At 45.5% G+C, this 27301-nt stretch overlaps 1 protein-coding gene across 2 annotated transcripts in view; it reads right to left on the reverse strand.

Moving 5' to 3' along the window:
* rhbdl1 (rhomboid, veinlet-like 1 (Drosophila)) overlaps positions 1 to 27301 on the reverse strand; it is a 51872-nt gene that overhangs the window by 20775 nt on the left and 3796 nt on the right. The window contains exons 1-5 of one of the 2 annotated variants that reach the window (XM_086140436.1): positions 23465 to 23861; positions 12956 to 13114; positions 3225 to 3449; positions 2245 to 2393; positions 2026 to 2138 (exon numbers count right to left, since the gene is read on the reverse strand). In XM_086140436.1, the coding sequence (XP_085996562.1) occupies positions 2026 to 2138; positions 2245 to 2393; positions 3225 to 3449; positions 12956 to 13114; positions 23465 to 23503 (685 nt within the window). In that variant the 5' untranslated portion in view covers positions 23504 to 23861. Of the gene's footprint in view, positions 1 to 2025; positions 2139 to 2244; positions 2394 to 3224; positions 3450 to 12955; positions 13115 to 23464; positions 23862 to 27301 lie in introns of those variants that run through there. The other variant, XM_086140437.1, reaches the window with a different exon arrangement.

Genomic DNA, 27301 nt, shown 5'->3' on the forward strand with positions numbered 1-27301 from the left:
GGATCGTAAGAGATGGACTTCCGGCGAAAACTAAAATCAAATGTGCAAATATCCAACGGATCAGACCGGCAGAGCTTTCCTTTCACACCCACTGCTCCTTTTCTCCTCCTTTTTTATCTGACAGTTATCAGCGACGCTCACTTTTAAGTTGTAAAATTCAAATTCAGAATCATTATTCAGCCATGATATTAATTTTCGATGACCACTGTTGGCCGTGCGGATGGGATTTCCCTTGAATTCAGATCATCTCCTGGAACTCGGAGCCTCGAACGTCATCGCGTACCACCTCCTCTCTTTTCCGCTCCGGAGTTCATGGCTTCAACCTCCAAACGGCAGAACCCTGCGTCATCGCGTCCTCCTTCCTCACCCTCGCCAAGCTCGCTCTGTCTCCGCTAAATAACGATAATTCACAAGCCTTAAAAAAAATGTGGATCGGTGTGGGGGGGAAAAAAAAAAAAAAAACGCATCCTGCTTTCGAACTCCGGGGACGAGGGTCAAAGGTTAGGAGGTTTCACGACTATCACGGACTCAATACATCGATCGCGACCTATCGGTCAATCGCAAAGGTAAAACCGGTAGATCGCGTGAAATTAAAAAAAAATAGACGTCGGCCTATCATCCATCCCGTCACTTGATTGATATACAGGGAAGCCATTCTGATGACATTTGATTTCATCTGACACTGCAGGTGCACAAACAACGGCGCCAAGTGCAGCAAAATTAACACACGTCAGCAAGTTACATCCAATTTTTAGCCCTCGTTTTTTTTCTCTTAATCTTTAGAAAGGGTATAAAAGACAAAAACTAATCACTTTCATACGAAATGGGAAGGGGACTTTTTTTTCCCACGATGACGTTTTCCAAATGTGTTCGCCTCATCTGCCGGTTTACCATCGCAATACCAAAGAAGGGTAATGCGGAGCGGCATTTTTGGGACGTTCGTGGAAAATACGACACGGACGTCCCGCCGAAAGGCAAGCTGAGAAAGAGAAAGATGAAGGAACTAAAATCCCAGTTGTCCGGACGGCGGTCACTTTTCAAACAACATACTTCAAAAAGCGGAAACCGCGACCGAAGCATCGTTCCGGGCGAGACGCGTCATTGTTAATAAAGTCGGCCGTAAGCAGCTGCTGTCCGGACTGTGATTCAATTCAGTGCAAGTCATCAGAGTGAACTTGGGTCATGACAAAAAATGTACATCATTATTTTGTGTTGTGCCAAATTAGCTCATGCGGTTATGCAAAGTACATCAACATATATTGTGCATATAAAGAATGTTTTGCACTTTCGTTGTGTAGATTATTTTTACTTGGTCATTTTAAGTAGCTCACATGCTGCAAAAGTGTGAACATTCCTGATCTAAAAGACCAAGACCTAAAAAAAACAGGACAAATGCTGCTAACAAAAAAAAAAAAAAAGATGTTTTTTTAGCAAATCATCCGGGATCTGCAGTGAGATATTTAACTTGATGAATGATGGAGTGAAAAAGCAAAGCAAACACTGCACAAACAGCAATAAAACCATGTGTAACTAGGTCAGAACACGTATATCACGGACTGACAAACACACACGGGAAGTAAGTCTTCGAACGCACACACACCACCGCAGAACACGTTGGCGGGTCACACCAAAAATTGACTGTTTTGCAAACAATCTGTGAGTCATGTGTGGCGGCTCGTGCACGCCGTGCAAAGTCATCTAGACGCTCATCCGTTCCTGGGAGGCCGCAAAAATCCGCGAAACACTTCACTAAACAGAACAAACTCATAAATATGACGGGACTAAAAAAAAATAATAATAATAATAATAATAATAATAATTCAGCTAAATGGCCAAGAAAGCTATTCCAGTGATGAATATTTTTGAATATATTTTAAAAAGTGCCATTTAACTGTGGCTGGTTTGGCTAAGAAATGCTGAATTCGAATTTTAACGTGAGAGTAAATAGCGGAAATCCATCAACCTCGGCGTCTAGTTTGGAAAGCACGCGTTTATTTAGTGCAGGTGTAACTAAGAGGCACTCACCGGCCAGAACACCGGCCATATAAAGCAGACTTATTCGCAGGACGCCGTGGACCATCTCCAGGGGAACGCCGATCATCAGTTGGAGTAAAGCGTTGAACCCGAGCTGCTCCAAACTACAGGAGAAGATCCAAAAACAGAACGCGAGGTTCTCGGATCAAATACCGGCCGGACACGTGGAATTCGAAGAAAAAAAAAGGCGGCGAGCGTTCAAGAACGTACCCGACGTGCATGAACATGTAGCTGAAGAAGCGCCAGACTTGCGCGCGGTGGCCGGGGTGGTAGACCAGGGGGCTCTTCATGAAGTCGGGCTGATAGGTCTGCAGGACCCATTTGTTTAGCATGATGCCGTAGCACATGAAGACGATAATCTGCGGCAGACGGAGAGTGGGAGGGAGCGTTACACGCCGCTACAAAAGGTAGAAATTGCCCTGCAAACAAAACCCATTGTGAATTATGAAAGACACGACGTCGCCTTCTTTGTCTGCGTTCGGCTAACGCTTATTAAACTTGAGGACACAATTACTGCCCACTGAAGAAAAGGCACATCTGGTTCACTTCCATTCATTTCTTTTCATAGAATAATGACTCATTGTCTCTGTGAATTAAAATTAATGTGAACAGCTATTATCACATTCTCATTGTCATTACAGGCCATTCAGTGCCATTTGGAGGTATTACAACAGCACTTGGCTTCCTTTCCGCACAATTATGATGACTTTGGATGAAATGATGAAGTTTCGCTCACAAGCTGTGGGTTATTCTCGCCGTTTAATCGCCGAGCGTTTCGGCCGAGCCTCTCGGAAGCGCCCGCGTCGGAGGTTTTTCTTTCGAAACGTACATAATAGGTCAATTAATGTCACAGCGGTGGCCGCCGTGCCGACTGACCCGATTTACGAAAGGGAAAGTCGGTAGCCGGGGGGGAAAAAAAACAAACAAACATAAAGAAAACAACCCTAACCGGGGGTTTTGGCTCGGAGAATAGCGTTAAATGCAGCCGCTAAGCTCCTGACTCCCACGCGGGTTCCCCGGCTCGTATCGAAAGCGGAGGAGACGCGCGCGATAAAAGGCAGAAAATCTCTCCGGTGGCTCTGATTAAAACGAGCGAGCCAATCGGAGGGTTTGGCGTCTGCGTTCTGGGTTAGTAGCACAAACGGCGCCGGCCGGGTCGAGGACGGGAGGCCTGTCGCGGCGGATCTCACCTGCACAATCGTGACGACGGCGATGAAGACAGGAGGGGGACACAGGCGGTTCTGGTGGAAGTACCAGCGTCGGTCCGTCTCGCAGGGTAGGATCTCGTAGGCCACGTAGCGCACGAAGCGCTTGTACAAGCCCAGGCCCGTTTCGTCCAGCAGGATCTCCCTCTGCAGCGTACGGCGGCCATTGGCGATCGCTCGTCGGAAGCTGCTGGAGCGTTTACTGCTCATCTGGGGAAACGCCGAGAAAAGGCGGAGGATGTTCATACAATTCAGACCTTAAATCTGTCATATGGGGTTCCGTCTGCGAGGGGTTTCCTCAGGGTTCTCAACAGTCCGGAAGACGCTGGAGGTCCAGATGTGTGAAGAAGAGACTGAATCCTCGATGGCTCCGAGACCTCCGGGGGACCACGAGCGCACGAAAAGCGGCGTCAACGAGGAATGACGGTTCAAAAATAAGATAAATTTTATTAATCCCCATTGGGGAAATTCCTTTGTCACAGCAGCGTAACAGTTATGTCAAAAAAAAAAAAGTATGAACATAAATAGAAAGACGGAAGACAGCAAGAGGAATAAATAATCTGTCTTCAAGTACTACAAATACTTCAAGTCGGTGGATGAAAAGGTAGATTTTCTTGAAAATCGCACCGGGAACGGATTTAGAAAGGGGTGGAGGAGGGCCTGCGTGGGGCAGGAGCCTTCTCCTGGATATTTAAATACAATGAGTGGACCGCCGCATTTAATCTTACTTGGCAATGACACAATGGAAGGAAGCAATATTTCAAAGAAGTAATGAAAAATCCCTCTCAATGGAGCCGCCAATGTTTCCCACTGACAAACCGCGAGAACAGAAGGTTCGTTCCTGAGCTCGGCGAATTAGTGGCGGCGACCAACGACGGGGTTTCATCGACTTGAAATGGCTTTTGTCGCGTGCAGACGTCCGAATTCAGGCGTGGGAGCGGATCGGGGTCGAGACGGAGCGCAGCCGCTGGCCTTTCCGCTAGCTAGCAATTAAACCACCGGAAGACAGATCGGTGATTATTTCTTCTACTCTCCTTCACCGCTAGTCTTTGGACAATTATCTAACCGAATATTCCAACTTATTAATATACCCGCGGCTCAAAGAAAGAGCCTCTTCTCCTCTAATCTAAGGGAACCTTGTCGGCGTGACGAATCATCCAAGACTTGGACGAGCCAACATTTGGGAAGCGGTGAGTTTTGCCAGTCGGTTTGAACAAGTTCCGCTTTTATCGTCAAACACTCGGGGGAAAGGTTGAATTTGGGCTCACTTTAATCTTCTTTTACTTGTATTTCCTTTGTTCCCATTGTTCTCGGGTTCCTTTGTAAAGAAGCGACATTTCTTTTTCGGTTATTTGACGCAGCGGCGCCCCGAAACCCAGCCAAATAAAGAACACATTTGTGCAATGTCACTCTTGTAGGTTCTGACCTGGCCAAGAATTACCGACGGCGGCGTTTCTTACAGAATCTACCCGGCGACTGCAACGTCAGCTATTTTTTGGTTGTCACGCACTCAACCGCCTACCTATTTTTTTTTCAATCTCTCTCTTTTTAAGCGCTCTTCATCATGCGCAGTGAAGTTGTTCTGGCATCTGAGCTGATCGTCTCTCTGGGAGGAGGCGTGTTGTGAAGGGTCCTCTTTAAAAATGACCGGGCCAAGAGGGTTTGCCCTTGGACAGCATGGATTCGGGGAAGCGGTCGTGAGCAGGGTCTCGGTGGGAGCCATGTTCTTCTCAAGAAGATGAAGTCGGTCTTAATGCCAATCTTTTTCCAGCTGGTGAGAACTAAGAGTTCATCTCTACCAAAGATTACCACCAAGATCCCATTTCTTGTTACTTTATTTACTTTCAATATCCCTTGGGATTCTATTGAAAGGGTTCAATTCATCAATTCATTCAAAAAGCACAACGGATGACCGTAAAATGCATCTCAATTTAAATTTGCTATTTGAAGTAAATTAGGTGAAAAAAAAAATCACCACTTTGACCGATTTTGAACTCAGAATTTTGACTGAAGTTTGTATTCTTACCAGTGACGTGCAGTCAGGTGAGGCAGGAGAGGCCGTGCCTCACTTGCCAATCTTGGAAGCAAAAAAATGTAACATATTTAATTTCACTTCACCAGTTTTGAATTAAGTTTTATTCAAAATGGCTGGATTTTCACATTTACTGTTCAAATACTGAGAACAAACGTGCGGTGAGGCCGCAGACTGTCGAGCCTCAATGTAGATTGCTCAATGACGGTCGACTGCTGGCATGCTCTGCAATATGACAATTTGTTGTCTCTATCGCCATTAAAATGTTTAAGCGCTTTTGCTAGATGAATTGAATTCCAATGTGACTTTCTTTTGTCAACGACTCTACGTGTGTTACTAGTTTCTTGTGCTGGGCGATCATAAAACGGCTTGCGAAGAGCCAGGAAGTGAGGCACGCAGTTCTCCTGCCTCGTGCTAGGGGGCGCTCCTGATACCAGGGATTCTTCTTGCGACTCCTCGGCTCCAGAATACAGTGAATGATATGTAAGTTTAACCCTTTAACTGCAGCTAAAATGGTGAATAAGCTACTCTGTCAGGTTCATATGTTTGTAATGTGATTGTGATGAAGTCAGTGCCTCATCAGCCTTGAACCTCCCCGGATGTCACTTATTCTTACAGTAATTCTACTAAGAACCTCCACACACCGGTAATTCTACACTTAATCAAGTAAAAAAAAATGACTACAGTGTCAACCGGCTGTATCGTGATGCGATTTTATTGAAGCGACAACGGGAAAATGAAAACGTGCACGCAGGCGTGAGCTTTTTCTCCTCAAATCACACGTTTATGACAGCATCAATATTCATTAGAATGAACCTCGACTGTATGGCATCTTCACGTGAAGTGTAATACAAAACTCCGGAGAGCACCGGGAGTCGTAAAGCCCACATTCAGAGCCGATCATGACCGAGCCGGCGGTCGCGTCCTGCCGCTTGTTGTCTCATTATGTGTTGACACAGCGGGAGGCACGTTGGAAAGACGTCGCCGGTCAATATATCGGTAAAAGTTAACGAGCTAAGCCTCCCAAGGACGAAAACTGTCGACAAATCAACAAATAAAAACACGCTAATTAACAGATTTGATCAAAAAAAAAATAAAAAAAATGGCGCTAAAGAGGAGCCGGTGCTAATCCCGTTTGGAAGTTAGCGACGCAGAACGCGGAAACCGCCCCGACCGTGGGTTATTGCGACGCCGGTGGTCGAACGGCAGAGGTGTGTGTGGGCCTGTTGCACCGTGATAAATACAACAGCGGGGAGCTGGGCTGCCGGCTCCGGCGCAGGCCGAGGGCGGCATATTTAGTATGGAAATCAGGTCTGGAAAATGCAATTACAATATACTTGAGGCGGGGAGTCAAGACAGAGGAGAAGGAGTTCGGGGAACATTAGAAGGCAAGGAGAGGAAATTAAGCGGGGAAAATGAGATGCACGTCTGGATCCATAGATTCCACATCAGCGGCGGATGATTAAGGTGAGACACCCTGTCATGTTTTGATCATCTTTATGTTCCTACATTGACAACGATAGAGACAAAGCGCGTTGATGTAAATAATGTAAATGCGCTTTGTTTTGCATGTGTCTGACTGACAACACCCGACTCTGACCCCCCCGCCGCCCGCCACGCTTTCCTCTCTGCAGACGTCGCCGGCTAACCGGAGCCGTCATTATCCTCGGGCCGCCCCCCCTGCGTTCTGCAGCCTCCCGGACCGAACCCAGCGCTAAACGAAGCACGAACGAGGAACGCGACTTGAATCACTCTGCAGCGGTCGGGCGTCTGGTTCGGGGTAAAAAAATGTAAAGATGACGGATTGGGGATAATAGATGATGAGCCGAGTGTTTATGACCTCGGTGAACTCAGTAATTCCCTGTGATCGGAGGAGCTGAGAAAAGCCTCGCGATGCTTTTAGATGGAATCTGTCGCGGTATCGATCGTCCATTCTTTAAAATACAAGATTTGAGTCATTATTAGGACTAATTTATTATGATAAGAAAAGATAAATGTGTTTGTCACAGCAGTGCAACAATTGCAATCAATAAATATGAATATAAATATAAATAGACAATTAAAAGAAGACAATAACAAGGCTAAGAACAGATAACAGAATGAAACATTTTCTCCTTATGATTATATTATAATAATATATAATATTATTATCATCATCATTTTGATTATTGCTATTATTATTAACATTATTAATTATAATTATATTGTAATAATAAAATATGAATGTATATATGATATCATTTTATTATAATATTAGGATACATTTTATGATATTCTGATTGTGTTTTTTTTTTTCTTGCTGTTGCACACTGATTTTTGATTAATTTTTTTCAAATTTCCATGATTACTTTCTCACCAGTAGTTTAAATGATGCCTCATATTTTTTGAAGTCGTGCTGTGTGGATTCTAAAGGTGTTTTCTCCCTGTTTAGAAAGTCTCCAGCATGAAATCAGCTAAATGATGAATTACTCCCACGTTGAATTACTCCCACGGACAGAATCTTACAGAGCACAAGTTACCCTGTAACTAAGAACAAATAGTGGAGAAACTAGCTGAATGGATCGAAACAGCGGCGGGGTGTGTGTTGGTGTGTGTGAGCCAGACACAGCAGGTGTCCACCATGCTCCTCATGCTCGCTGTGTGTTGTCTGCTGCACATGTTGATCTCAGCTCCAGTCGGTTGTCCTTGATGGATTTATTAGCCGAATCAAATAATCAAAAACCCTACAGCTCAATTTTCCGATAATATCAATGAAAGGTTTTACTTTACGGGGATAAATACATATTTACTGTCCTGATCGTCCTCAGGGTAAACACAGCTGTTTGCGGTTTCTCACTCGCTCTCCCCGATATGAGGACGATAAATCATTTGTCGGCAGATTCCATCAGCGATACTCCCCATCATGCTTTGCCACCGTGCAGGCAGCAGTGTCACTCTTTAATATCCAATTTGTGATTCATTCAAAGGGCCAAAGGATCCTTCCGCCTTGCTGCCTCTGTCATAAACACACACACACACACACACACACACCCCTGTCCTCTTGCAACATGATCTAAATCACAGCAGATCTCAGCCCATCCTGACCCAGATGCTTACGTTTCTTTTTGGTCAAATCCTTTTAAAATCCGAGTCTACCTTTTTTTTTCCTGCAGGCCACCAGATTCTTTCATGGTTTAATCATTACGGCACTAAAAGTCAGAAAAAAAAAAAAGACATTTTACTCCGGGACACTTCGCCAAAGTGCATCACTTTTAGCGAGCCACCACTCTATTTACCATCCGGAGAAGAAAAGTGCACTGACTGGACTTAAATATGGGATGCAGCGGCCCCGCAGGTGCACAGCCGGATATAAATATCACTAAATTGAGTTGAAAACATTCATACATTGTATAAAAATTAAATGCGGAGTCTCCAGTGACTTTGATTGTAGACATCTTAGACTGGGGTTAAACGACGATCTTCCACGCAACCCTCGCTACTGTAAAGCAGAGCGTTTGAACGCTTTGAGATAAGCCTTTCCCGTACTGTATCCCCAACGGGCGAAGGAAATACGACCGCATCATTTGGAGAAAAAAATAAAAAAAATAAATGTATCGTCTGTCTCCCGAGTGTTCCCGCCATCGTCGCTAAAATACACACCCTCGCTGTGCAATTACCCGTGGCAGCCATCTTGGATCTGTGGATCATATTAGCCAAATTACCACCCGGAGGAAAACAATGACACACTTCTTGGGTTACACAGCTGGTACATAATAACATCAGGCTGCTCTTTGGAGAAAAAAAAACAAACCAAAAAAACAAACCAAACTGCAGCCTTGCGATTACAAATAGAGTTAGATGTCAGGGTTCGTGAAAGCCAGCTTTTAACCTGAATTCAGAAAGTCTTGTTTGCATGTCGGAGAATCCCTCCGCATTTGAACTTCCGAATCAATAATTCCTTCCCGTGTAAATCTTTTAAAAATGTTTGTGTACAAAAATACCGCGACCCGACACAACCAACACACACACACACACGTGCACAAAGCACTTGGACAACAAACCTGTACTGGGTTTGTTCCCCAAGAGTCATTTTAGCGCAGCGTTACATATTCAGCCCTCTGGCTGAACTGATGGAGTTCTTTGGCCACAATCATCCTGCATAAAAGATGAGATGAACATGAGCGATGTCAGAGACCATCATGTTCCTCCACTCACACACACGGAGACGCCGGGCGAAGCCCCGACCGACGGAGCCATTCAAACGCATTCACACCCACCGGGGTCAGAGAGAGGAGGTCGGGATTGGTATCGGTGTAAAACAACATATCGGAGGCATCGCGGATGAAGCTTTTCCAGATGCGAAAAGATGGAAAAAGCACTTGAGGACACAAGAAACACACACACTTGCGTGCAAGAGTGTTGTTTTGCTTCCTCCGCATCCGTGGACGCTGCCTTTGCTTCTGAGGCTCCATGCTGAAATTTTCTCCAGCACCCCGGTCTAGTAATTGCGGGGTTGCTGTTTGGATCCGGCGCTCATTCAGACACCATGTGCTGGCAAGTTGACACCTTGCAAAGCGGCTTCTGCCAACAAGCGTACGAGACTGGCTTCCTGCGCGGATGTGTGAACGCAACAGCCTGGTTGAAACATCTTGAATGTACGACGGACTATGAAAACATCACCGAAATGACATCCTGTTATCTTTTCAAGATTTCGACGAGATCATTGGTTTGGATTGCGGACGATTCGCTCTCCTTCGGGCGCACAGCCTTGTGTCTGACAGGCCGCCGCAGAAATTGTGATCATTGTCCTGATGTGGCCTTCCATGTCCGCAGGTCCGCCTGTGTTACATTGAATTTTGTCGACACGCAGCGGCGTGACAACAATGCATGTGTGTGTGTACAACAGTTCCCAGTAGTTTGAATTATTTTTATCCTTTGTTTGGCTGATACGTGGTGACTTTGAGCTGCACAATGTGTCGGTCACATGGCAACGTTTTTGTGTGTGTGATGTATGCGATATAACAACAAGCCTGGCTGGAGTTCGGAGCTCCTGCTGTCAGAGCTCGACACGCCCCCGGATTATTGGCCTTTACCCCTAGAATTTATAAACACTTTATTAATCAAAATGCTTTTCAAACTCTGCCGTTACTCCTTTTACATAATGTAGGAGCCCCTATCCTCTAACCTGAGTGGCCGATCTGCACTGACAGGACCCGGGGTGCATTAATAGGATTCACATGATGTGCAGAAGGAGGGAGCACACAGACAAAATGAGCTGGAAGCACTTGTATGTACTGTGCGGATTTATATGTTAATTCTCTGCATGAAGCACATAGTGTTAGCGTGATTGACGTTCACACATGTATATATGTATGTATGTATGCATGTATATATGTATGCCTCCCCTGACTGTCATGTGTGCAGTCAGGGGAGGCAGGAGAGGCCGTACCTCACTTGCCAATCTTGGAAAGTAAAAAAATGTAAAAGAAAAAAAAAAAGGTTATTAAATGGTTGTATGTTTTATTTAACATCACCAGTTTTAGAATATTTCTTATTCAAATTGGCTGGAGTTTCACATTTACTGTTCAACTACTGAGATGTGCGGTGAGGCCGCGGACTGTTGAGCCTCAATGTAGATTGCGCAATGATGGCTGACTGCCAGCATGCTCTGCACGAAAACCATATTGCTGTCTCTGTATGACGTTATTAAAATGTTTAAACACTTTTGCCATATAAACTACAGTTCAAATGTACAGTGTTTCTTTGTCAACATCTCGACGTGTGTTCCCAGCTTCTTGTGCTAAGTGATCATAAACCGCTGGTAAGAGCCAGGAAGTGAGGCACGCTGTTCTCCTGCCTCACGGTGGGCACGCCTCACCATCCATGACCCTCACTGCACGTCACTGATTCTTACAGTGCAGTAATTCTACTGAGAATCTCCACAAACCAGTAATTCTACACTTAAGTAAAAAAAGCCACTGAGTGAGGCACGCAGTTCTCCTGCCTCATTGTCGGGGGCGCAGGGATTCTGGGCCTCACCAACCATTAACCCCACGGTTGTGACTGCTGTTTATATATCTTTATATGTCTATGTCTATGTATATGTACGTATATGCATATAAATACACATACTAATATACATATACAGATGTTTTTATGTATATATATATACACACACATATATATACATACACACACAAATATATATAAAAATATATATATACACACATATAAATGTACATATATACACATATATACATATATATATATACACACATATATACAGGACTGTCTCAGAAAAGTGGAATATTGTGATAAAGTTCTTTATCTTCTGTAATGCAATTACAAAAACAAAAATGTCATACATTCTGGATTCATTACAAAACAACTGAAATATTGCAAGCCTTTTATTATTTTAACATTACTGGTTATGGCTTACATCTTAAGAAAACTCAAAAATCCTATCTCAAAATATTAGAATATCATAAAAAAGTAATTTTTGTTTTTTTAATTGCATTGCAGAAGATAAAGAACTTTATCACAATATTCTAATTTTCTGAGACAGTCCTCTAAGTATATATACATATACATATATATATATATATACATACATACATACACACACATATATACATATGTATACACACTTATATATATACACACATACATACATATACACATATATATACAAACACACACATATTTATATATGGGGCTGGGCTTTCTCATTGTTGTTGACAGGGAATTTCTTTAAGTTTTGCCCCACGGTTGTCAGAATCAAAGCAGATGTACTCCATCGTTTGTTTGTTTTTATGATCGTGTCAATAGAGAGCATAAAACGCAAAAAAAAAATGAATTTGGATCTTGCAATGAGCTTCAGTCAGAGAAGAGCTGATGCAAAGGAGGAGAAGCTGCACTTCAGGAGAAGCACGTCAGCCATGATTTCTGTCTCCGTCAGCAGAGATCTCAGATACGAGAGCAGCTCCAAACTGCAAAGCGTGAGGTTCGATACACAAGTACGGAGGGACACTCAACAGAGAGCGAAGGACCGGGAGGTGAAATATACCTGGAACTACACGCCGATGAAATCTGCGCCCGCATACGGACGGCATCGGCGGCACCGGAAACGATCTGGTTTCCTCGAGTGAAGCGTAACCCGGATTTCCAGCGGTGACACCCAGTGAGCGGGGTCGGGGGGAGCGCAGGGGGTCGGGGCGGATGGAGGTAAGAGACTCACCGGGTATGCAATCTAATTTGACATTCAACCACAGCGGATTCCCTTTCAAAAATCAAATAAGTCAGTAGGGGGGGTGTTGGTGAACTATGAAATGAAATATCTCATATCCCTCGTGATGAAATATCACCGTGTGGACATGAATCATGTAAATATGAGTTCTATATCGCCACGCCGTTGTCTCGACTCGGCGGGGGGAATTTCCGTCCCTCGCTCTGCAGTTTGTGAGGTTAATTGTCCAGATTTACTGACACATTAACTGGAAAGATTGATCCTTTTTTTGCAGGCCGCCGGCCCGAGCGGCCGAGTCAATTTTCGCCGCGGCGAAGCTGGCTGGGTCCGTCTGAATCAATTCTGTAACCTTTTGGAAATTCAAGTAGAGCGCGTGCATGAGTGTGTGTGTGTGTGTGCGGTCACTTCAAATGCCTTCTTTGACTTCCTGCGCAAACATTTCTCCGGGTCTGCACTCACCAGCTCGATGAGCTCCTGGTAGCACACCTGTCCCTCCTCATTGCTCTGGACCAGCGCTAACAGCATGTCCAGTTTGGACGGGTCCAACTGCAGTTCATGGTGCTCCACCAAGCTGGTGAAGTTCTCCACTGCGATGAAACCGGTGTTCTCTGGGTCCAGCTGGAAAAACACCAAACACAGATTTTAAACCGTCGGGATCGAGACCGCGTGATTACCGCCGTAACGGAAATGTATTTGGGTTCGATGATACGATGCGGCGGGTCAGAAAGGAAATGTCAGCACGCTCTGTCTGCAGGGCGTTTGTTAAAAAAAAACATGTCTTGCTCACGCGCGGTGACCTGTGAAATCCCCTCCGAAAAAAAAACAAAAAACTTGAATTAAGGTTTACTTTCAGTCTTTTTGAGTGAACGGTTCATTTGACTGCACGAGTCTGTACTTAGTCACATTTGCAGCTCCCGGTCACTGTGGTTTTCATAATCACCACTCACTCTCAGAGACCCACAGCCCCGTGGGTTATTACTGATGATGCCTCTGCGCCCTCCTCGTAATTGATTTAAACGGGAGAGTGTCATAAAAATGGCTGAGTGCGGCTGTCTCGAACAGCGCCTGGTTAAAAATGGATTGCAAAGTATAGGGTGTGTATCTGCGCCGGGGTTTGTGTAATGCCGGGGTTTTCGAGCACCGCCACTTGATTTGGGCACAATTAAATCGCTCCGGAATGGAGCCTTAATGGTCTCGTGACAGCTTTTCTTAGGCCCGACGTACGAGACCGCAGCGTGCTAACGCAGGCTCGGCGCCTTTTTTTTTTTCGGAAAGCGGGCCGACCCCCCCCCCCCCCCGCCCTCCCTCCCGGTTGCCTCGGGGACGCGCTGAGCTTTCAGATGTTGCGTCACTGTGGAGTCAGTCATGCCGGATCATCCTCGCCCGTGTCATGAGTCCACGGGAAGAACTGCGCCTCCCCGCCCAGTATTCTCCGACATGGTTAGACAAGAGCATCTCGTGAGCTGCGTGACGACGACGACGGCGGCGGCGTTAAACTCCGTGTCAGCCTGGACGGCGGCGGAGCTTTGCCGCGGAACAAAGATGATCAATCCGGGAATCCGTTGGAGTGTGTCTTCTAAACATGCATATTATGTTTTGTTTTCTTTTTTTTTCCTTACATTTTTTTCCCACTGTCACACAACTGAACACCAGAAACCCTTCAACTCTATTTAATCGTTCTTTTTTTTTCTTCTTTTTCCTCCCCGAGCACTTGTGCGGAAACCCACCTGGGAGGGCCCGGTGGAAGCGGGAACTAATGGGGTAGGTTCGACGACGCTTGACATTGAACGAGTGTTTTCTCCGCTGCCGGTTGAAGTAATAACGGACTTTCTCCGGTTACGAGACTTCGACTGAACTCTGTGCGAGGTAACACCCTGGCAGAGCGTCAGCCTCGCGCATAAATCACTTTGATGCAATATCATCACATATTCTGCCAACACGTAAACATTTCTCCGGGGGATTCGCTTGTTTACTCGCGCCGTGAGTTGCTCGCAGCGAGGCTGTTAGAACGAGACGGCCGCGTCGATACCCGAAAATCTCTAAAATCTGCTCTTGGCTGGATCATCTGTAACCCAACGGCAGACAAATTTGTGAAAGACATTTTTAAAAAATCGATTCTTAAGTAATTTCCCGAATCTCTACTTACCGCTCTCATCCCTGCAATATTTATATCTATGCATTCTCCAGGACGCCTTACTTATTATCGTTTCATTTCTTCAACCCACCTCTCCTACTTTACACCTATTATTTCTGCAACCACTCCCTGCACGAGGCACTTCTTTTCGATTTTCTATTCCATTGCATATATTGTACACAATCATTATTTATTTGTATCCTTTATTTGCAAAGTCTTTTCCATTATAGCAATTTGTACTCTTTGCTACGCTATAACGCTGCTGTAAAAACTGAATTTCCCCGATGTGGGATGAATAAAGTCTATCTTATCTTATCTCATCTTACTCAGATCATTGTTAAAACACTGACATGGCATGTGAGGGACGGAGGGCGGAGACAAACGCCCGCGGCGCTAAAAAGTGAGTGGATGGTGGATGATCATAAAAAAGGAGAATGATAGACGGAGTCCATTTAAAAGGACTGTGATGAAGGCTTTTTAAAATAACATTTAGGGCTGTAACAATGAATCATGTCCTCATTGTACTGCGATTCAAACCTGTGATAATATGGGCTGACTCACGGCGAAGCGCCAGCGTGCGTTTTAGCGAAGATAGCCACCCGTTTCGCCGCGATACGCCACTGGAATACGTGAATGAGTGACGGCAACGGAATTGCAAAAGGTCAATGACGGGGTCAGCGGACGAGGAAAGCGCTAATTATCGCGTTACGGCAGACTCATGGCGCGGATGTAGCAAGGAAAATAAATACATGAATTAAGATGAAATGATGAGAGACAAAATTAGTTTTCGGAAAAAATAAGAATGTGAAAAATGCAACAAAAAAAAAAAATCTAACTTTATTTCATTTGCTTTTCATTAATATAAGACGAGTGCATAAAACTATTAAGTTTTTGTTCCAAGTTGTTACATCTCTAATTATTTTCTCATTGACGAAGGAATCTGTGTGTGTGTGTGTGTGTGTGTGTGTGTGTGTGTGATAATACAGCAAATTATGTGACCTATAATGAACTGATTCTGAAAGGATCGCTAACAGGAAATTTAATGGGATAATTTAGTCGCCCCTGTTTAAATTCACAAAACAGACCCAAAGAAAAACCTCCACGGACGGAGACGCTGATAAAAAGTAACTCCAGGCATTTTGCATGATTGGTTTTCAACAGCGGTTGAGTAAATAATCAGCAGCGAGTAAATAACGCGGAGTGGGACGGAAACCACGTAGCAGCAACAGTTTCAAGGACGCGTCAACGGCCGCCAAGAGTTCAAGTGTGTGTGGGTGTGTTTTGAATGAGCCCGGCGATAATGTGCATCGTGTCAGAGGGATGAACGCAAAACAATTATCCTCGGGCTCCGTGGATCCGCCGGGTTTTACGGTAAGTTTAACCGGAGGGTGCGGCCCTCCGACAACATTATTCCGTTGGTCCGCGACGGCTGGACGGTTAAATAACGATTTGCCGCAACAACCTAAAAGGTGTTGTTGTGTCAGCGTTCTCAAAAATATAGGTTGAGGAGCAGAAGTGGCGAAAAGCGCTCGGTGAAAAACCGCCTTTCCACTATTATTCCGTGTGTGTGTGTGTGTGTGAGAGAGAGTGTGTGTGTGTGTGCTGTGTGCTCTTCTGAGTCCTCTTCTTCTCTATTCTGTAAGAGGCCTCTGACACACTCCGGCGCTCTGCATCCACTTGCCACAGAGGGGAGATAGATCAGAATCTAATGTGCTCCCGGCTCAACCCAGGCTGACAGGGGGAACAGGGAGCTGCGTCGGGGACGTCTGATTACTGTCAGCCTCCATATGTCTGCGCGTCGCAACGCAAACGGCAAAGCCGGATGCGCGACCAGACGCCGACTGTACGTATACAGCCGTTTCCGCAAAACCGAGTGTTGACAGTCGCCCGCTACGTAGCGACCGTACTCTTCCCTTCACGGTCTGACCTTATTTCGGGGGAACATCACACTGGGGAGACGGTCCGCCGAGGATACGGGGGGGGGGGGTGAGGGGGCGGTTCTCGCAGCCAATTAGGATTATCGGTTAAAGAGACGAGGTACGACGAGATGAATGAGTTTTTTTTCTTTTTTTCCTGGGCAGACACATGACGCGCTCCAACCTGAGAGGGAGCGAGACGGCGGGAGAAGAGGACGGCTTGAAAGGAGGAAGGAAAAAAAAAAAAAAAAAGAAAGCACCGAGAGGGAAGCAGTTATCGAGGCAATCCAACACCGGTGGAGGCGACACTTTGACAAGCTGCATAAGTTGCCATGGTTACCCGCTGCCTGTGTGTCATGCCTTTCTTGCATTCCCCCCCTTTTTTTTTTCCCAGACATATTGACATTGGAAAGGCAAAGGGAAGACACAAAGGAAAGAGGGAGGAACGGTGGCAGGAATGACAGATACAGATGCTTGAGGGGGAATGAAAATAAAAAAAAACAACACGCAGGTTGAAAGCGGTCGGACGTCGGAGGCGGCCTTTTCTTGTAAAGCGAGAGATTGTAGATCCAAGGTGGCAACATCAAGGTAGGAGATCTCTGGGATGGTTTGATAGAAAAATATACATGAACGGAAAAGACGTGGGTGTTAACCCGGATATCCTTCGGCAGGGCGACCGACGGACGCGGCGCCGCCTCGTGACGGAAATCCAGAAAAGAATTAACCGCAGACGGTCGGCACGTCGTCCGACGCGTAGCAGGAACACGAAAACAGCCGGCGATCCGATGGCGTGGCCGAATCGAGCGGGACGCGGGAGCGACGGTACACGTGAGAAAGGTCACGACCGTCGCGACGTTCGTCTCGTTTCTTTCACCGAGGAGAAAAAGCTTTCGTCACATTTCATCTGTTTATCTGTCTGAAGGTTGGCGCTAAAACTCCGAGAGCTTCATTAACTTTGGAGGAGTGAAGAACACAAAAACACCATGGTGGCTTTGTTTGGAGGTGTGTGGCGTCAGCTTAAAACTTCTTCTTCTTCTTTTCCTTTGGCCTTCAGAGGTCTCCACCTTCTCCATCTAACCCTATTCTCTGGATCCTCCTCTCTCACACCGGCTAACTTCATATCCTCTCTCTCTATGTCCATAAATCTTCTCTATGTTCTTCTTCTAGACCTCCGATTCCAATATATATATATATATTCTCTCTCCCTCCTCTGTCTATGACTCAACCATCTCTGACCTTCTCTCCAAAGCATCTAACATCCCTCTGTCTTGGTCACTCCCAAAGAGAACCTCAACATCTTCATCTCTGATGGTATCATCTTACTTTAAAAAAAATAAGGATAAAAAATATAAAAAAATCTCATGTAATAAAAGTAATGTGCTATCTTGTTGGCTACTAAATGTTTAAGTTTATTTGAGAGACCAGGGGACACGCTGCTCCTGCAGTGTCCTTCACTTTCTGCAGACATTGCTGGACTATTGGAGATGATAAAACACACACGCACGCACACACATACATACACACACATATACACGCGCCTATGTAAGATAAGATAAGATAAGATAAGATATAAGATAAGATTAACTTTATTTATCTCCATAAGGGTAAGATGATAACAGTTTTGTCCAAAAAAAGGAAATGAATATGAATAATGATGAGTATAAATATAAATAGAAAGGCAGAGGACAGGAAATGGCAAGACAAACAAAATAGATCGGAGCAGAATATACACTGCTCAAAAAAATAAAGGGAACACTTAAAAAACACATCCTAGATCTAAATGAATGAAATATTCTTATGAAATACTTTGCTCTTTACACAGTTGAATGTGCTGACAACAAAATCACACAAAAATGATCAATGGAAATTAAATGTATCAACCCATGGAGGTCTGGATTAGGAATCACACTCAAAATTAAAGTGTAAAAACAAACTCCAGGTTAATCCAACTTTGATGTAATGTCCTTAAAACAAGTCCAAATGAATCTGTGTTGCTTCCTGAGTGGACACTATGATTTCACAGAAGTGTGATTGACTTGGAGTTACATTGTGTTGTTCAAGTGTTCCCTTTATTTTTTTGAGCAGTATATATATATATGTACACACACACATAAACCTATACATATATATGGAGAGCGAGAGAAAAATATAGATAAACACACACACACACACACACACACACACACACACACACACACACACACGCACGCACACACGCACACACACACACACACACACACACACAGACACACGTGATAGGCTAACTGAATTACAGGGAACCTAAATATGTTTGCAAAATCAGAATAACACGTTTTCGGCAAAAATATCTGTCTCTGAGTTCTCCTGTGAGAAAATATCTATCAGGCACCAGAACGCCAGTTAAAAATCTCTAAATTCTCTGAATCTTCTTGGTGGGATGTTGGCCGAGGACGGAAGGCGCTGCTCCGTGGCGAGCTGAGGTCACGCCGAATCAGACGGCGTCATTTAAATTGTCTGCGAGGTCTCAGACGCGCACGGATGTGTCGCTCAGACGCGGCAGCGCTAACCGTCAGGAAATGTGGCTTTTCTCCGTCTTGTTCATGCAAACTCAGATTTGTGCACGCTCGCTGCTTTGCGTGATGGAACAGATACGAGTTGCTTTCGCAAGTTTTTTTTACTCGACTAAACTTCCACTCAAGGATATAAGTGACGTCTTTTATTTTAAACGTTTGCAGCCGACTGAAGACAAACGCACGGCTGGGCTCTTCGCTGATACCAGCCGCCAGGTTCATGTCATGATAATGATAATAATATTTTATATTTTATTAATCCCTCGTTAGGAAATGTTTTCTTTGCATTTAACCCATCGCTAGAAGGAGCCGGCAATCGAACCAGGAATGTTCGATTCCAAAGACGATCACTCTCAGCTGCTGCGCGACGCAGACCCTTAATTCAGGTCACATTTGGATTTCCAGGTTTGTACGTGCACTGCTCGTGAAGCGCGTGAGAACACAGGTTTCCAAATGTGTCTTCACTCTGTCAACTTTCTCAGAACGTGCACGCGGCACCGTCTCCAGAACCGGCGTCTCAAAGCCGATCCCGCAACAAGACATTTCGGCGTGAACGAGGCTGCGCTGCATTTGCACGGCATCGGATAAAAATCCTCTGAATCCCCGAATCGCGGTACCTGCGTCGCGGATACGTCCCCCAGTGGCCAAGAGACGCAAACAACTCGAGACTTTTCTTGGATGTAAACAATTTAACTAAATATCCCGGTGTTTAATCACAGAAGAAAAAGCCAGAGGTGCTTTTCAAACACAGATCAATTCAAATTAGCATCAGAGCATGATGAAAGGGGGAAAGCATGGAGCGGTCTTATTCCCTCTACTTGACATAAATGTGTCAGAGTTGTATTCAGACCCCCGAGTCCTTAAGAAAAAGATATAAATAAGTGAGATAAGAACTGAGAGTCACACGGGGAGATATCTTCGCATTGAATGATAGCGTACTTAAGAGGCTAGGTGCTGTCAACCGTTAATGTGCCTTATCGGTGGCGCAGCAAAAGAGATACGACGAGACGCCCCGACTGTATATGTACATGTATGCTCTCTTAATAAGCACTCGTCTGAGCTCAGCCAGAAATAGCCTTAGCTCAGCTAAGCATCGCGACCTCCTGCAGACAAATACTAATAAACTCATTGGCGTGACTGCTGGAACTTCCGCCTCCTCTCCCCACCCTGCAGCATTTCCATGTGGCTCACTGAGACCTGCCCGCAATATCCTTCCAACCCGCAGAAACTTTGGATCCCCGGCTTCTTTTTTATCAAGATGAATAAATGATGCATTCCGCAAAGAAAGGAAACACCGACCACCGAATCGTGTATTTCCAACTCGTTTAAAACAAAAGATACATTTGGGAGGTAACAAGAGTTCATGAAGTGACAAAAGGTCACGCTAAATTGGTAGCACATAAGAGGCTAAACCACTGCGGAGATCTGGATGCTGAACGAATGGGTTGATAACGGGATTTTTTTTTTAAATACTTTACATAACAAATAAATACCAAAAAAATGAATACAACCAATTCCAATTGGTTTGATGTCAGCAACCGGATGTTTGGCAGATTACGGTATTTTCAGCTTCATATCAATGTCTAAACAATGTTTCTACCCTGCTGGGAATTGACATGAAAACAAGGTATTGGGTATTGGACCAATAACAAATCAAATATTGATGCAGCTGGCTATACACAATAATAATAATAATAATAGTAATAATAAAAGTAAAACCATTATAATAATAACTAAAACAACAACAATAATAATAATAATAATAACAATAATAATAAAACCATTATAATAATAACTAAAACAACAACAATATAATAATAATAATAATAATAATAATAATAATAATAAACTATTATAATAATAACTAATACCAATATATTAATAATAATGATGATAATAATAACAATAATAATAATAAAACAATAATAATGATGACAATAATAATAATTATGATATTACTACTAGTAATAATAATGTGTGTGTAAATCAATGACAGCTTATGACAGATGCTGATATGAACTGCTCAAAATGAGGGTCTTATTTATCAGCCAGGTTCCAACTGACTGACTCCACTATCCAGACAGCTAATAAATGGTCTCCACTTATAAAGCTCTTTCATCACCTGACAGGTTTGCAAAGCGCTATAAACTGGATTACATTTACCCATACCCACACACACACACACACACACACACACACACACACACACACTGCTGCCATGCAGAGCACCAGCCATGTAGCAGATGATTTGTGATCTTTGAGCAGGAGGATTACCTGAGGTCTAACCTCAGCCAGTGTTTTACCAGAACCTTCAGTCTGAACCAACTTTGCCTGATGTTGTACGGATATTATCCGAAACCTTGGTGATTATCGTAAATTAACATCAAATAAAAAAAAAACAAAAAAAAACAAGTCCTGTCATTTTATGATATTTCAGTGGCAAACGGTTTGCATGATCTTAACAACCAATGCTGATTTATAAACTCTCAGGTTCCAAAGCCAAAGGAAAAAAAAAGAAAAAAATCAAACTGTGAAAGTACAAACACCAGCAGAAACGCTCTTAAAAGCACTTGACTTCCCATTGTGACGACTGATTAAACGATTTTAGCAGACTTATTACATGAGGGGCGGCGGCAGGGTACGTGCGGTTGTTGTGGGAAGCCTGCCTGACACGTGACAAAATAGCAGAGCTGTGAAACGGGTCCCGCTCTGCGAAATATTTTCCTGGATAAAGACGAGAGAACAAGCGGCCGGTGATTAGGTGAGCGCGGCGATCCGGGAACAACACCCGAGCCTTTTCAGAGTCCGAGCGTCGTTGGCAGATTTCGCCGCTCCCCGATTCCGACGGGGAAATCTTCCCCATGTCAAAGGCCGCCGCATGGAGTCCCAAAGGTGCAAAAAGCACGTTGTCAGTCAGCTTGAGTGATTGACAGCGACGGAACCGCAGGCTGCTCGGATGCGGCCTCGCAAACTGTGCGTAAACTGACAAATGCGGATTTAACCTCACAATGGATAAACCGGCCTGACGTTTAAATTTGGAGTTCGTCGCCGGCTTCGATGACGGATTGATATTGTCATTGTCTTTGCGACGGCGTTAAAACGTGTCCATTAGGACATGCGTGTTATTGGAGAATCGCTGGGCGGTTGCAAACACCTCGGTGTTTATACAGTAAATGACTCACTGGTGTGACCACAAAGCATCTTCACGCCACAATCGAATTCACCCGACCCACACGGGCTTCCTCCAGAAAACTGCAACTCTGCATATGGTCTCACAAACACGCACACACACACACACACACATATATGTCCCTGAGGCTCTGTAGATCAATGTGTTGCTGATGGGCCACTTGTGCACCTCAAACCCTGCAGCAGGTAATCGATTTTTCCCTCTCAAACGGGATGATTGCTCAATCTGACTGCCGATCAGACAAGACTCAATCGTCTGGTTGACCGTCCAAAAACTGGAGGCGCATTTGCCGGTCTGGAGGTGAATACTTGACATCGGATGGAGCCGGAGAGACAGAGAGAGACAAAAGTCCACAGGAAATACTTGCAAAATATACACATGCTTTCTCGGCATCCGCTCCAGCGTGCTCATTTTGGGAAATGGCAGACCAAAGCTAAATCTGAACACGGGTCTTGACGGACGTTAAAAACTGCGGTTTCGGGAACGATTTTCCCCAACATAAATATGGCCACCAACATTGTGTGTGTGTGTGTGTTTCTTTTTTCCTCTAGCCGTTCCTCACAGAGGGAGGAAAAAGTCAAACAGCCGAAGAACAGCTTTCGGGGAACCCTTGAGCTGGATGTTGCAGAAATGTTTATCACATTAATCAGACAAATACTTTTTTCTGGTCATCAAATAGTGATATTGTTGGGCGCATAAAAGACACGCATGGTCAGAGTGAGCATGACACACACAGACACACACACACACACGCAGCACGACGGCTGCACACACAGCCGCACACCGTCTATGTGCTGATTGTCAATTATCTCAGGATTTTTTTTTTTGTGTCGGATCAGTCCAGCTCTGTTTCCAGTATCCGTTCGTTCGGATGCAGCCCTCCTCCCATTATTTGTCTTTCCCACATCATGACACGACCCCCCCCCCCCCCCCCCCCCCCAACACACACACCCCCTCCCGCCGCCGTGGCTCATGATCTGACCTCGGAGTCGGGGCCCACATGGCTCGGCGACGCTCGCATCCGTCGCGCCGTCTAATCTCGCAAACGGCCCCTGCTATCGCTCCCGACATCAGCTTTCACCCCGGCGTGCATGTCTCACTCCTTGGATAGACGGCGAGATGGCCTGGAGCCCGTAACCATAGAAACCTCCGCCGCTGCTTGCTTGATTGCTTGCTTACCTGCTCTTGTATGAGCTGAAACAGGGAGCTTCTATCCATATACTGGCCAGGGAGGTGAGAGGAGCCGCCGAGGACAAGGGCATAGGGAGGAGCGAGAGAGGTGTGGTGGCGGCGAGGACGGGATGGGGAAGAGGGAGATTTTGTTGAGGTAGCAGCTGGTGCCTAAATTGTAGCGTCAGGCCCCTTTGTAGCTGCCGCCCGCTCGCGGATTCCCTTGCTGGTGGGGTTTATTTTTCGCCGCCGTGCGTGGCTCCCTGTCGGCGTGGAGCGCGCGGATGCCGTGCAAACGGGGGCGGTGAGTCTGCTCTACGCCGGCGCGGTGTGGCGAGGCGGTCAGCCCAGCTTCGGCAGACGACGGGCACGCAGGCGAGGCAGATCCAGCAGCTCTCATTCACTCTCCTCCTCTATCCCATTGCACTGACTGTTACCTCTCTCTCCTCTCCTCAAACACTCGCTGCACCGCCTGCATACCAATGAGACAGGGGAGGGAGGTGGCCTCGCTCTTCCAATTGGAGAACGGGAAGGAGTGGCCTGTGGATGCAGCTCCTCTCCTCACTACATGTAAGGTGTCTCGGGGAGGGAGCGAGGGGATGGGCTCCACTGCGGCTTTGCGCTTACTACTGGCACGGCTCTCCGTGCACACATCTGGTCTGCTATTGACGGGCAAAAGCACACACATGGAAACCCACAGACAAAGCCTCTAATACACAGGGATAAGGTAAAATCCACCCCGTGTTGATGATTACGTTCCATTTGGGGCCGTACGGCGCAAAAGTGGAGGGTGCTTTATATACCGGCGCCTGTCAGACACACAATATAATATTGTGCCACGGACGGGGGGGGGGGATACAACAACTATAGGCTGCTCGGCAACCTCGCACATATCTGTGCTAATTATAAGCACCGGCACATTTGTGTGCTGAATGCATTGCTGCACAATGAAGCGTATTCCCACACACATGCACAAACATAAAATTGAATTAAGATTATTTGGATGGCTCACTAATCCTCCGAAACACTCGAAGGCACACCGCAAAAATAACACAGGGCCAGAATCCTCCCGTGCACAGTAGTTCATGACGGTTAACGCCACACCGGTGGCACTATTTCATGCTAACCCGTAGCATAATAAAGACACTTGCTGTGTCAGGGGACGAGCAGCGGGGTCACAACGTACAAACGATAAGAAAAAAAGGGAACCGCTCTGGGTTCGTTGGTGCAGCGGCTGCATCGGATTTGACCGAGATCTACCTCAAGAGGAGGCAGGTTCGCTTTGTGTACAAATCCGCAGTGACCCCTCAAGACAACGGCAAGCGGCAGGCGGATGTAAATCCTGACTCATAAAAAGTGAAACATCTTTATGCGGACCGGAGCTGAAACGGACAAGGACGTTCGCCCGCGTCGTGACTCGACGACGACGACTCCGGCGGCTGAATCAGAAGCCATTTCAGCGTGTCACCGCATGGCTGCGCTTTCCTGTGAGATTCTCCTTAAACTAAGTTTCGGAAGTGCACGTCAGGCTCCGGCACAGTGACAAATAATGCAGTTTCTCTCAAGAGCGCGGTGCCACATTTTCTCTCTGTATCGACACTGTGCATGGAAAATCAGCTAAAAAAAAAAAAAAAAAAAAAAATTGAAATAAATATAGAATAAATAAATAATTGAAAATATTAGGGAGATCCCCGCGACCCTGAGAGCAGGATAAGCGGCAGACGATGGATTGATAGAAATTTAGAATAAATAAATAAATTGAAAATATTAAGGAGATCCCCGCGACCCTGAGTGCAGGATAAGCGGCGGACGACGGATGCATATTCAGGGGATGAGCGGCACGGCGGAGCAGCGGTGGGCGCACGGAGAGGGCTGAGGGTGGAATGCTGCGCTCTGAGGCTATTCACCGACATTTGAATAAAAGCCGAGGAACGACTGGGGATAATGAGGACACACAAGGTGAACGGTAGCCGGGCCGCGATGCCATGAATCCCATGTAGAGGCGCTAATGCTAACTGCTGTAGTTTCCTAATGCATCGGGCCGAGGCCACCTTGAACGTGGCGGGGATCCCGCATTTTCCCTTTCTCGCCTTCCAACATGCATGTCTGACATGATCTTGTCCAAACAAGGTCTACATGATAACTGCCCCGGAGTTTTGGACCGACGGGATTCATCGCTACGCGTAAAAGGACGATCATTCCGCTGCTCTTTGTTCAACAGTAAACACGTGCCTGCTTGGTGTTTGTTTATTCCTCAAAACCTCATCGTTTACGAACCGGAATCGAGTCATTCACGAGCGATTCGAAAAGTGAAATTCACAGGAAAGATCGAAGCCAGAACCTGGTCTGAAGAGTTGCCTTGGAAACCTCAGAGGACTCCCGTCAAACAATGACAGGCAAGTGGTGTGAATTCAGTGCAGCAAGAAAATAATCCATTGAACTCTTGAAAGGAAACACACACACACACACACACACACACACACACACACACACACACACACACACACACAAACAAAAGCTTTATTTTTGAAACCTGAACAAGAGGATGAAGTCAGTATAATAGTCGCTCTGGATCTGAAAGTCAGTGCAATGTAGACACAGAACTGTTTAAAAAAACAAAAAAAAAAAAAAAAAAAACCTTGTGGGCTGACAGAAAAAAAAATACCAGCGGAGGAGAGGCGATATAATTCCCAAACAAATTAACAGAATGCGAAGCAGACCCACAATCCAGTCCTTCCAGTATCACTGTTTCCATTACAGCACCACCAAGTGAGATTATACAAATGACTGACAGAGTGAGATAAGCCTCCACTGAAACACTGTCTCTGCTGCCCGAAGCGTCCTCGGCTGAATGCCCTCTCTCTTGAGCCTGACTAAATCCTTTATGTCTCTGCGCGGATGCTGAGGGCAGGACCGACCCGGGGCGGCCGGCTCCCCTCCGACGAGGCCTCGGCTCAGACGAAACGCTAACAAGGCCTCTCTCGGAGAGGAGGACCGGATTTAATTAGGCCGCCGGTCCGCGCTCTCCCTCGCTAGCCTAATGACTCCGAGGCCCATAAAGCAGGTGTTGACTTATTTTTTCGTTCGAGTGAGGATGGCGGCGTCTGTGTCTGTGAGAGGGAGTTATAAATGTGGACCCCGAAGGTCCAAAATGCAGCGTCTGTCTTAATTATGCAAACATGAGAGCTTGGCTTTTTTTTTTTTTTCCCCCCTCGTTTTACTTATACTTAATAAGGCTGCGGCCTTATGTTTACAGCGTGCGGTGTGTTGACGATTAAATCTGTGGAGAGTCCTCTCCATCCTGGCTGCTCGGGATGGAATTAAACCAGGGAGTTACCCATGTTTTACTGAGCATTTCTCAGCACCTCACACTGCTTCCAGACAAAGGCCTGAAACATATCATTGTCGATGTTTTACCTCAGGCTTCCTCTTTCTAAATTCGTGACTTCACAAAAAAGCAAAAAAAAAAAAAAAAAACAGTTAAAAGGGAATTATTCAGATCAAATGAAACATGCAGCACATCAATTTGGAGCACTTTGAAATGTTACAGTAGAACAAATATGTTAAGTTTTTATGAACCCGCTGGAGAAGTGTTTTATTTAGCAAACATCTCAGAGGCCTGAGCCTCAGCCATCTTTCTGCTGAGGCCACAAATTATCCGCAGGAATCCAAAGCCAGAGCTTATAAAACCTTAATTCCATGTTTTCTGATCTCCTCCCAGGTAAAACGGGAAAAAACAGCTCCATGTTTCTTCGGTGTAAACGTTCACACAGTGAGTTCTTTTCCTTTGGGTTTTTCCCTTCAAGGGTCGCCACCTTCTCCATCAAACCTTATTCTCTGTATCCT

This window comes from Fistularia commersonii, chromosome 33 (assembly GCF_037954325.1).
Source record: "Fistularia commersonii isolate RoL2024-O1a breed Wild chromosome 33, RoL_Fcom_v1.0, whole genome shotgun sequence".
NCBI classification, from domain to species: Eukaryota; Metazoa; Chordata; class Actinopteri; order Syngnathiformes; family Fistulariidae; genus Fistularia; species Fistularia commersonii.